Source organism: Lytechinus variegatus, chromosome 9, assembly GCF_018143015.1.
Source record: "Lytechinus variegatus isolate NC3 chromosome 9, Lvar_3.0, whole genome shotgun sequence".
Taxonomy (NCBI): domain Eukaryota; kingdom Metazoa; phylum Echinodermata; class Echinoidea; order Temnopleuroida; family Toxopneustidae; genus Lytechinus; species Lytechinus variegatus.
In genome coordinates this window covers 29973411-29986019 of record NC_054748.1, presented here as the reverse complement: position 1 = coordinate 29986019, position 12609 = coordinate 29973411, and the positions used below count along the sequence as shown (strand labels likewise).

The following is a 12609-nucleotide window of genomic DNA, read 5'->3' as shown; positions in this document are numbered from 1 at the left end:
ACATAGAGAATTGTTTAAGTGTTGAGGATAATAATAGACCAAGTGGGTATTAGACCAACTGGTAGTAGACCAGGGGCCCGTTGCATAAAACTTTTTACCTGAGAAAACTCAGGTTGTTTTTACCAGAGTTTTTGCCCTGTGTTAAAGTCAATGGCAGAAATCAGACTAACCTTAGTTTTCAGTTTTTACCAGAATATTCTCAGGTAAAAAGTTTAATGCAAAAGGCCCCAGGTGGGGGAATTTAGACGGAGAAGTCGACCAAGTCAAGATAAACCAAACATCTTACCTCCTCTTTGTCTTCGACCACATTGAGAATAGTCTCTATCGTGTTGAGTATTCCCATAGCTGTTATAGCCTTGTCATCAGAGGCATCATCACTATTTATTACATTTGAAAAGGTATCAGCCTGGGAAGAAGAATAACAAAGAAACAAGGATTTTGAACGAGCAGGTATATTCATTTAGGAGCAGAATGTGCAGTATAAATGGAAATTTGAATGAATGCTGTAAAACACTACCAATGAATTAAATCGAAAAAATGGCCTGGAAAATTAAATTTTTATGTGTGAACACTATCCACAACTTATATTATCAGAGCTGCCAAGTTTTATTTACAATTTCAGTTTTTTTCGACCCAAATCAGTATTTTGGCAAAAAAACCTTTAACTATTTCATTAGTGTTGTGCAGCAAGGCCACATTCCTGTTTTGTCTTCAATTGATGAGGAAAGAAATCAAACGGTCTTTTGGAAAAAAATAATTACTTCCCAAAGATATAAATTAAGTTGGATTACAAAAAAATGATCGAGGATTACACCTAGGACTCACATGTCCATGTGATACAGAAAGTAACACAAAACAATCACAACATAAATGATTAACATGGACATAACACAAGTTACAAGAATGAAATCATATTTCTACATTTTACCATGTAAAAGCATACTCCTGTATTCCTTTTTAGATTTCCGTACGAAATACAGAAAATCTGTACTACTTGGCACATATATGTATTATGTTCATGACACTTGTATGCAGTCAACTACCTGTGATCACAAGACAGGGTCTCCCACTCTCGCCCAGGAGGGAATGCTGGGAAGTACTTCAGACGTACAGGGAGGGAATGCTTGAATGATAAATGGGCATTCCATGAAAAGATATCAAGGACGTTTTGTATTTCCCTGCATTTCCAAAGATTTCCCTTCTTCCTTGAAAATTATCAAGGGGGCATTTACCGTATTTAGCACAATATTTCCCTCTCCAGCCAACCCTGTCACATGACCATAAAGTGGTCACATGACCATGAAGTGGTAACTTACCAAGTGGGTTGTGATGTCAACAGCGATGGGTATAATCTCGTCACCGTAGGTGCATATGAGCTTCTGCATTACATTGGTCAAGTCATCGTTCTCTGTTTCTCGTATCACAACAAGAAGAGCTATCATCAAAGATAAAAAAGACAGATAACCATTCACTTTCTCACGTAACAAAAAAATTCGAATGAAATTGTAGGTTTATTAAGTGCCATCCGCTCTTTTCCTTTCTGCTCTTTTCCTTTTAGTAACTGAAGATCAACAGAGTAAGAAGAGCAATGTACTTTAGTTCACTGCACATGGAACTTTCACTATAGATAGTACAAATTGCAACACACTTTCATCAGTTCTTTTCCTGTCTCAAGACAAGAGATCAGCATAGCATGCAATAAACACAATTTCACCGAAGAGAGTTCACTGTGCACAGAACTTTCACCAAAGATAGTACAAAGTGCAACGCACTTTCATCTTGTACCTAACTGTGATAATTTCCTTGATATGCTGTTCCACAGGTTCTTTTCCTGTCTCCAGACAAGAGATCAGCATAGCATGCAACAAACACAATTTCACCAAAGATAGTTCACTGTGCATAGAACTTTCACCAAAGATAGTATAAAGTGCAACGCACTTTCACCTTGCACCTACCTGTGATGACTTCCTTGACGTGCGGTTCCATGAGTTCTTTTCCTTTGTCATGACTGGTGATCAACATCTGAAGGGCAAAGGCAGCTTCAACCCTAACAGGCATGTCCGTATCGCTGATCAGACACTTTCTCGTCAACTCTAAGGCTTGCATCAGGTTCGCTTCGGAGCGGAATTTCACCTCGCTGAAAGAGTGCACCACCCAGTTGGCCTAAAAACAACAAAATACAAAGCAAAAAAGAATCATATCTTAAAGGTCAAGTCCACCCCAGTAAAATGTTGATTAGAATGAATAGAGAAAATGAAACTAACATAACGCTGAAAATTTTATCAAAATCGGAACAGTGATATGCACAACTGGTGACATGCAAATGAGATGGTCGATGATGTCCCTCACTATTTCTTTTGTTTTTATTGATTGAATTATACAATATATCATTTTTTACAGATTTGACAAAAAGGACCAACTTGACTGAACCATAATAGTATTAAACAATGCTAATTCCACATGTTCATGGAGGAAATACCTGTTGTTTCACATAACAATGAGAAATTAGAATCTTTTGTATTTCATACAATAAAACACAAAAGAAATAGTGAGTGGATGACGTCATCAGTCTTCTCATTTGCATACTGACCAGGATATGAATGTAACTGTTTTGTGAAATTAAAATGTCATAACATTCTTATTTCACATCTCATTTTGATGAAATTTTCAGTATCATCCTTGTTGGATTTTTCTCTCTTTATTCAAATCACCTTTATGTAGGGGTGGACTTGTCCTTTAACGATGGACTACTTTCCCAGATTTAGTGCCATAATATAATTTTACCATGGCAATGTGGTTTCCACCACTCCAATAGTGGATGCTAAGTCTCATAAGCTTTTGGCAAAAGATGAGGTACTATAAAACTGTATATTTAACCCTAATTCTCCCGGAGGGGGCCATAATGGCCCCCCCCTCAACAATTTTCACGATATATCTGCTGCGCGAAATTTTTTCACCTCGCAGCTCACTGACCTTTTACATTCAAGTCTCGCGCAAATTTTGAGACCAAAGTTGTGACGCCCGGGTACGCGGTTACGACATTACGCAACATTATGCAAGTGCATGTCAGACCCAAAATTGCTCATAAACGTGATTTCATGTACAAATCCAATGCAAATTGCGTATTTAGCCAAAATTCATAAATGTATCATTATTTCTACTTTTACTGATTAAACTTAATTAATTTTGCCTTGTTTATGATCAGAATTATGTCTGGAACAATTTCCATTGAAAAAACAATAAAAAACAAAAAGTAAAAAAACAAAGAAATACATAAGAAATTCATAAAACAATAAAATACATAAGAAATTTATTTCCAAACCAAAGTTTTTTTGAATTACGATTGTTAAGAATGCTACAAAGAAATTAGCATTCTAGGAGCTTTATTTAGTGAATTAGAGCAAAAAGTATGATTTATGCATAAATTAGCATAATTAATTCATATAAAATAAAATCTCATTATTTTGGAAAATTTTACCATACAGCCTTGTAGATTACATCGCACACTACCAGCGTGCAAATTTTTGCGTCGCTCACGCGATCGGCGGCCGAGATCTTAAGGGGGGGCCATAATGCCCCCCCCCCCCCCCCGGGAATGACAAGAATCAAAATACCCCGGGAGATTTAGGGTTAAGAGGGATTCAAAGTAACCTGTCATCATTGCTTGTTATAAAGCCAGATACTCAGCAAGAATGCTCTGCTTCTTTTGTTGATTTCTCAGCAATAATGTATTTCTTAAGTCAGTGGTTCATATAATTTGATTCTGTTAGAACTCATTCAGGGACTATTACCAAGGACCGTTACATGAAAGTTACTATCATGGTAACTTGCCATCTAATAGTAACTACCACGATTACGATGATCAACAGCCAATCAGAATCAAGGATTCCTTGAAAGATACATTTGAATGGCAATGGGGCCCGGAACTAGAATCCAGGGGGGGTACAGCCGGCTGATGCCCCCTAAAAAGGCCATTAACACAAAAGTGTGCCTCCCCCCTTTTGATCTTTTTTATCAAGTAAATTGCCATGGAACAAGTTCTTACCCTGGCTCTCATGTAGCCATGAGGACTCGAGAATTCTGGGAAAATGTGGGACACCAGCATCTGCTCCATTTGGTCCTTGTAGATCTTTTTCTATAAGAGAAAAGAAAGAGAGAGTGAGGTACAAATACATCTGAACGGTTATACAATACTTGATGTAGTTGCAATAACAAAGACTTCAAGAAAACATCTGTAACACCCAGATTGTCACTGTATGATTGTTAAAGAGAAATGCCAGTAGTTGCAGTAAACATTGATGAGAATGTCTGTAAAACCAAGCTTAATTGTCAGTATATCATCAAGGATCTAGACCTGGTACAGTTACATAAACTGAACTTTGTGAAATCCTGAAATCTAGGCTAAAAATTTTCACACTGAGATCACCAACACAGATAAGCACACGTGGGACAGAGTATTATTATTGCTTTGAATGTCGGCCCGACACTTGACCCGAATCCTGTGCTTATTTGCTACTTTCTCAGCAATTACACAATTTCTTCCAGAATCCTTTGGCACATATTTTTTATTCATACCAACAGACACTTTGGTGGTCATTTCATTTGATTCTCTATGAAGTGATTTTGATATCGTTACCACAACTGACATTTACCTTTAATGTACTGGGCCCCGCCTTACAAAGTGTTACGATTCATCCAATCAATTTCAACTGTATGGAAATCCATCCATACCATAGTTTTTTCGAAAAGAAATTTCCACAATATCCCTAGAAAACAAAGAGCATCACACCCAATCTCCGAGAGAATGATGTATGTAGATCATATCTAGAAAGTATTTTGAACAAATTTGCATTTTAGATGTTGACGTTGCTGGCCATTCATAGTTGTGGTTGATTGTAAGACCAGGGCCCTGTCTTACAAAGAGTTGAGATTGATCAGATCAATCACAACTATGGACAGCCAGAAACTCTGAATATCAAATGCATGTTTGGTCACAATCTTTTCTAGATATTAATGTATATCCATAAAGTCATAGATTTCTTAAACAATTTGGTGTGTTTTCCTTTGTTTACAAAGCACATTTTGCAAATTTCCTGTAGAAGAAATTATGTCATTGATGGATTTCCATAGAGTTGCGATTGGTTGGATCAATCGTAACTCTTTGTAAAACATGGCCCTGGGGCCCGTTGCAGAAAGAGTTGCAATCAATCGCAACTCTAACAATCATGCGCAACTTGATTTTCAACCAATCAACAGCGCGCATTTGGGACTTGCGACTGATTTTTTTACTTGCGTTTAAACGCAACTCTTTCTGCAATGGACCCCAGGCGCAGTTACATAAACTAAAGATTGTGAAATCATGAAATCTAAGCTGATAAACAATCATACTGTACATCACTAACACAGATAAGCATACGTGGGACACTGTACTATTATTGCTTGGAAAAAATACCGGGCATTAAGGTCGAATCCAATGCTTATTTTGCTAATTTCTTGGAATTTCACAATTTTTTCCAGAATCCTTTGGCACACTTGGGTAGACATTTTATTGGATTCTGCGCAAACTCATTTTAAAACCATTACCATAACTGGCACTTATCTTTTAGCATAGCTGGGGAGTATAGTGGAAAGATTTGCAAATAAACCAAGTTCTATAAATCATACCCAACTTAATAACAAACTAATCAAAAGTGACTCAGCACTCGATATTTTTTTCATTAGGAATCTCAAATTTTTCATCGGGTGGCCTACCTTGAGGAGGATTTCAGCAAGCGTTCCAATCATATGAAGGGCGCCATCTTTCTTGCGAGGGTCTACATTGGGTTCAGTGATGACTTGTATACAGAAGCCCATGGTCTTCGAGAGAACCTCTTTCCTTTTGCTTGCGCTAGAGTGGAGGACCGTCTGAGCGGCAGTCACAGGAGATATGAAGTCTTCAAAGACATCTGAATTCGAACAAAACAAAACAATTGGTAAGTATAATAAAAAAACAATTATGACTGGGGGCCATGTTTGCACACCTAAAAAATTAAACTTAAGATTAAACATGAATTTCTCTTTATACCATTAAAAAATTCTCAATTGATAATATTCCTTATATTCTTATAAGTGTACCAAAAGTCTCACAAAAATATGAAAGAAAATATGATTTTCTTGTAAAAGAACCTCAGCGAGTAATTTCCAGATTGAACAAAAAATGGTGCCCCATTTCTGCGCACCCATTAACCCATTAACACGCCTTTGGGGAACTGAACCTGAAGTTTCCTATTGTTCCTTATATACCACACATGCTATGGCGCCACAAAATTTTCGAGCACTTGACACCACTCGGCACCTTTTTGGTGACAATAGGCACCACAGCACAGCTGCTTTGCATTGGTGCAAACTGGCACCAACAAGCCCCCCCTATGGACTCTTAGCAAACAAGTGTGACCCGAGCCTTGTAGAAATCTTACCAAACTTCAGTCTGATATATTCATAGGGGTCATCTCTCCAGAGTTCATCATCTTCATCGGTGTAACACATCAATGGAAATAACACATCTTGGATCATCGTCTGGAGGAGGAGACAAAAGTAATTTATCCGTTTTCAACAAATTATTCAAATAAATCCTGTTCTTTATAGACTGTCAGGTTTATGCAGCACGTTTGACAAATATGGGATATGATTTCTATAATGAACTCCAAATGTGCTTGATTGATCAGACTTGGTAAGCTAGATTTATAATCATACATGTTTGGATTCATGCTAACTTGTATCATCATGTAGTAAACCAAGACACAGAAGGATATATAAATATCAAGAAATATTCAAGTTCCATAATCCCCTATAAACCAGATATTGTAGTCCATAGTGAAAATGATCTTTTACTTATTGTTGTAAATAAACAGTAAACTTATTTTCAATATTCACCATGTGATATTGACATTTGTCTTCTTTTCTAGATTTTTAAACATATTTGGTCCAGAGCACTGCTTTAGATGCACCAACATTTATAAACCCAAAAAATATTATCATTATTTCTCTTTTGACAAAGAGCTAACATTTTTAACATTCACTTTTCAGGAAGAATTTACCGAGGAACGAGGAAGGTAATTCTTCATTACACATAATCCAATGAAAGAAATCAATGTATTACTTAAAGGTAAAATAAAGAAGTTCCAGCAAACAATTAATTCGAAAGTCTTTGAAATCAAGGTTAAATGCCGCAATATCATCATAGATCTAGTTCTGGTACACTGAAAAAAAATTATCTTTGTGAAATCATGAACTCTTAGATGAAAATTCTGATTGATCACTAACACAAAAAGGCATCTTATGTGGGACAGCGTGTTAATATTGTTTAGAAAAATACCTGACATTTGATGGAATTCTGTGCTTATTTTGCTCAATTCTCAGCAATTACTCATATTCTCCCAGGGCCATTTGGCACATATTTTTTTTATTTATGCATGCAAACACTTGGGTCGTCATTTCATTGGATTCTGTGTTAACTCATTTTGAGATCTTTACTACAACTTGTATATATCTTTAAGGAGACAATTAAAATCTACACTTTTACATTAAAAAAAAATCAGTCAATTTTTAGGGAATTTCCCTCTCTGATATTATGAGAAAGAAAACAGATTGAACGGACAACTCCAAAACACTTTTCCTTTTGACAACAATCACTAATATGAGGCATGAAAAGAGGGTTTATTTCCAATTCGTCTAATGCCATTTCGTCCAATTACCTACTCGTCTACTATCATTTAGTCTACCGTCATTTCATCCACTCACCATACGGTCTACTTTTGTTTAATAACCAGTTGATCCAATGGCCATTTGGTCCATATACCATTTGGTCTAATTGGACAAAGTGTTAAATTGTGCAAAATGAATGAAAAAGAAATGGATATTAGACCAACTGGTAATAAGACGAAATGGTCACGGTGATTGGGCTAAGTGATGATTGGACCAAATGGTTGTTAGACGAAATGTTGATGGAGGGAATGGCATTAGACTAAATGAAAGTAGACTATGTGGTGAGTGGACGTGTTGGCAGTACACGAATTGGCAATTTACCAAAAAGAGAAGGTGAAAACAGGAAACTTACATCAATATGAGGTTTGATAATCTTCCAAGAGTGACCGTGACTGACACTGTGGAGACAAAAATAATCATAGTTCGGTCATGTGAGCAATAAAAAGAAACTCCACAAATGTCATTACATTTCACAAACTAGTAATCCAAATTGGATGTATCATTAATTAAAGTTTTAATCTTCTGATTTTGAAGATGTTTTCAGTGTTATGCTCGTTTGATTTCTCTCTATTCACTCAAATCACCATTTTTCTTTGGGTGACTCAACCTTGAGAAGTATATCATATGACAACAATCTAAGAAGAAAAGGGTAGAGGGGGATGGGGGCTGAGGAGTTGGCATCGGTTTTGCTGGCCTTGGCAAATCAGACTTGGTAAGCTAGATTTAGAATCACACACGTTAAGATTCAGTCTCACTTTTATCATCATGTAGTAGCAAAGATGCCATGGAAACGATATCAGGGTTCCCAGCTTTTCAAGTAAACAAAATTCCCTGATTTTTCCCTGATGAAGTTTAAAAATTCCCTGATAATTATTTCAACCCATTCCCACTTTTGCATCTTTTCTAAGTTATTGCAGTGAATTACATGTATTTTCAGTATAAAAACAATACTGTAACCCTTATCAGTACTATTACACAGGCACCATAACCACCATAATCAGTCATTCAATTGATGTTGTTTTGATATGCAACAAAATGTAACAGAGTCTGACTGACTACTGTGCTTTCAACTTTTGCGCCCATCAAAGTTCCCTGATTTTTCCCTCATTTGAGGCATTTCCCCTGATATGAGGTATTTTAAATCAAATTCCCTGATTTTTCCTTGACTGGAAAAAGTAAAACAATTTTCCCTCATTTCTCTTATGGGCTGGGAACCCTGAATATTGCATAAGGGAAATATATGTTCCTCATGCTAAGCTCCCAATATAAAAAAAAAATTTATGGGGCCCTGTACATTTTACAACTCACGAGGGCCAGATTGTATGCACATGCATTTTGATAAAGAATCGTGAAGTGGTTGGCTTTCCATAGGTGATATTTAACACGTAACAAAAATGTCAAGATGAATAATTTCATCAACTGATATGAAATCAGTACCTGCACTGAAAGTATTTTTCTTGTATTCAGTGTATATTTTTTTTCCTTTGTAATCATATTCAAGATGGGACTGCTATCATTTAGAAAAACAACAGAAGGTTTGTGAATGAAAAAAGACCTTTGTAAAACTTACGCTGTGTTGAGATAGTTGAGAGCTAGCTGCATGACTCGAGGAGCTACATAGTTCTTCAGTCTGTATTGCTCCAGTATGCGCAGCACATTGGTCAAGACGCTAACTGCAGCACACACAAAAATTATAAAACAAGTATTTGCATATGATATCAAATTCTGGTTGAATGAGTGAACTGCTGAGGAATATGTCAAAAATGTGCTGTTAAAGGTCAAGTCCACCCCAGAAAAATGTTGATCTGAATAAAGCAAGAAAAATCGAACAAGCATTATGCTGAAAATTTCATCAAAATCGGATGTAAAATAAGAAAGTTATGACATTCTAAAGTTTAGCCTATTTTTTCACAAAACAGTGATACTCAGTGATATGCAAATGAGATAGTCATGATGTTCCTCACTCACTATTTCTTTAGTTTTTTATTGTTTGAATTATACAATATTTCATTTTCTTACAGATTTGCAATAAGGACCAACTTGATTGAACCATACAGTATTAAACAATGCTAAATCCACGTGTTCAGGGAGGAATGAATTGTTGTTTCACAAGACAAAAGGGAGAAAATTGGGGTATTTCATAGAACAAAATAAAAGAAATAGTGAGTGAGTGATATCATAAATCTCCTCATTTGCATACTAAAATGGATGTGAATATAACTGTTCTGTGAAATTAAACAAAACTTTAAAATGTCATTACTTTCTTATTTTACATCCGATTTTGATGACATTTTCAGTGTTATGCTTGTTGGATTTTTCTCTTTGTATTCAAATCAACTTTCTTTTGGGGTGGACTTATTGCCAGGGGGGGGGCATCTCAATGGTCCTAAAAATTCTCTTATTACCAATAGTAGCCCCAAATAAAGCAAAAAGTAGTATATAAACTTGTTGGAGATAGAGTATGGTTTAGGCCCGGTTTGAAAGTCCATTTTTGATGCACGTGTACACGGCGTGTTTTTCGGTCGTGTACACGTTGTAAACACTGAGTGAGAGTGAGTTACAGTATATGTTTTCAGTGTTTCCCAGATGTAGCCTAAGTCACGGTTTTAAAACTTACCTGAGAAGTTAGAAGTATCAATCCACAAAAATTGGTGCAATTAAAAAGTTTACTCAGCTTAGCAGCGCATTAAATTAATAAAGAATGCAAAAGTAAATCAGTGCAGGGCCCTAGTTAGCGCCGACGTTCGTTGGATGCGCATTTTGCATACTGTACCGTACATGCATGCACAGATCGCTGCAGAATTAAGTGTAACTGAAGTTATCGATTGATTTTCATTATTTTATTGCCAATTTGAGGAGCGTGTGTTTGTAGGCTTGTAGTATATGTTTATGAGCGTATAACACGTAACTGGAGCAATGATCGCTGTCGCAATTGGTGATTCTCAAATTGGCTCAAAAAGTGATTGAAGAACGCTTTCGAGAGTCTCGTTACGTGTTATACGCTCATACACATGTGCTACAAGCCTACAAACACACGCTCCTCAAATTGGCAATAAAATAATGAAAATCAATCGATAACTTCAGTTACACTCAATTCTGCAGCGATCTGTGCATGTATATACGGTACAGCATGCAAAATGCGCATCCAACGAACGTCGGCGCTAACTAGGGCCCTGCACTGACCGGAGCATACCCATTTCGTGTGGTACAAAAACTTGAGTCTCCAGAATAAATGTGGATTAAATCGGCGATTTTGGTAGTAAACTCACTCTAGGTTAATTGAAATATATTGACATATTAGTGATTAAAACATGTGCAGTGTCTTAGAACTAAGAATTAATGTGAGGCTGTGAGCTTGTTCACTGACTTAACAGTCCCACGCAAGCTTTATGCAGATGCTACCGTGTACACGGTGATGGAATTTAGTACACGTGCACTGACTTGACCGTGCATGTACACGTGTACCCGAAACGGGCCTAGTATGGTTATACAACATTGAGCAGACGAAACAGGAGTAGGCCAATCATTAATTTACCAAATTAGATACGACCGAGTCAATTTGACACCAGCTGTGTTTAGCAACATCAGACTTGGTAAGCTAGATTTTAGAATCATACATATTTGAGATTCATGCCAACTTATGTCATCATTTAGTTGCCCAGATAGTCAACAGCATTTGATGCGTCATCTGATTAAGGGGTCGTTTCACTAAGATTGAAGTATAACTTAAAATTATGCTTAAATTCTTATATATGATAAGGGCAGTCATATTGACTTGTATGCAATAGCGTGCATCCAATTTGACCAATGCAGGGATGCCTTTTCACTGCACACAACCGGGAATTTAACTGCGACTATAAGTCACACTTAAAAATTTCTGAAACCCCCCCCCACCACCACCTCAAGGCTTATATTTCTACTAAATTGGCAATATTAGTATTTCCTTTCAATGTTACAATTCAATCGTCAATGAAAGAAGTGTATCCATAAATGTAATTTACAGTGATTTGCAAGTGACCATTTTAATGTCAATTTGAGGAATTTAGTGATAAATTTCCATCAGCCTATTGCATAAAACATTTTACCTGAGAAAACTCCGGTAAAAACTGAAAACTAAGGTTAGTCTGATTTCTGCCATTGACTTTAACACAGCAAAAACTCAGGTACAAAATACCCGGGTTTTCTCAGGTAAAAAGTTTTATGCAACAGGCCCCATATCATTTATGTTGACATTGAACAAAATCCACGCATTATAAATTGTAGTATGTGTATTTTTCCCCTTTCTTACAATATAATAACCAAGATCTTGTTTTTTTATGGCTTCATATCAAAAGATATAGGTCGTAACTATAAAGATATAGTTCCTTATCCTAAAAATAAAATTGAAAAAAAATAATAAAATACAAAATCCCAAGGAGTAGGCCTGCTTTTCCTCACCTGTGAATTTTTTAAGATACCAGTCCGAGAACTTGACATATTCCTTAGTAACATTACCCGGACTTCCATACCTAGAGGAAGGAAAACAAATCAAGTATTGGTCAAGTATTCAATCTATTGGTCAAGTATTCAATTCAATCAAGTATTGGTCACAAAATAAGTTTCAGCCCAGATTTCATGATTGGCAATCAATTTATGTCAATATTTAGTAGTTTCAATATTATTGTATATTATCTTGCAGCCAGTAACTGAAATGCACACAACCTAAATTTCAAATTAGATAAATCCATAGTATTCTGGGTTATTTCAACATCTCAGTGAGTGGCTCAGAAGTACTGTATATGTGCATGTATCATATGTGTGAGAGGGCCTTTGTTCTGACTCTGTTGGCATTGGCACATCAGACTTGGTAAGCTAGATTTAGAATCG

At 36.3% G+C, this 12609-nt stretch overlaps 1 protein-coding gene across 1 annotated transcript in view; it reads right to left on the bottom strand.

The window, feature by feature from the left end:
* Positions 1–12609, bottom strand: part of LOC121421697 (importin-7-like) — a 38757-nt gene that overhangs the window by 13605 nt on the left and 12543 nt on the right. Inside the window, 9 exon segments of the mRNA XM_041616485.1 lie at positions 287–406; positions 1317–1435; positions 1956–2163; positions 4046–4135; positions 5752–5945; positions 6456–6555; positions 8096–8141; positions 9314–9416; positions 12181–12251. Of these exon segments, the coding sequence (XP_041472419.1) occupies positions 287–406; positions 1317–1435; positions 1956–2163; positions 4046–4135; positions 5752–5945; positions 6456–6555; positions 8096–8141; positions 9314–9416; positions 12181–12251 (1051 nt within the window).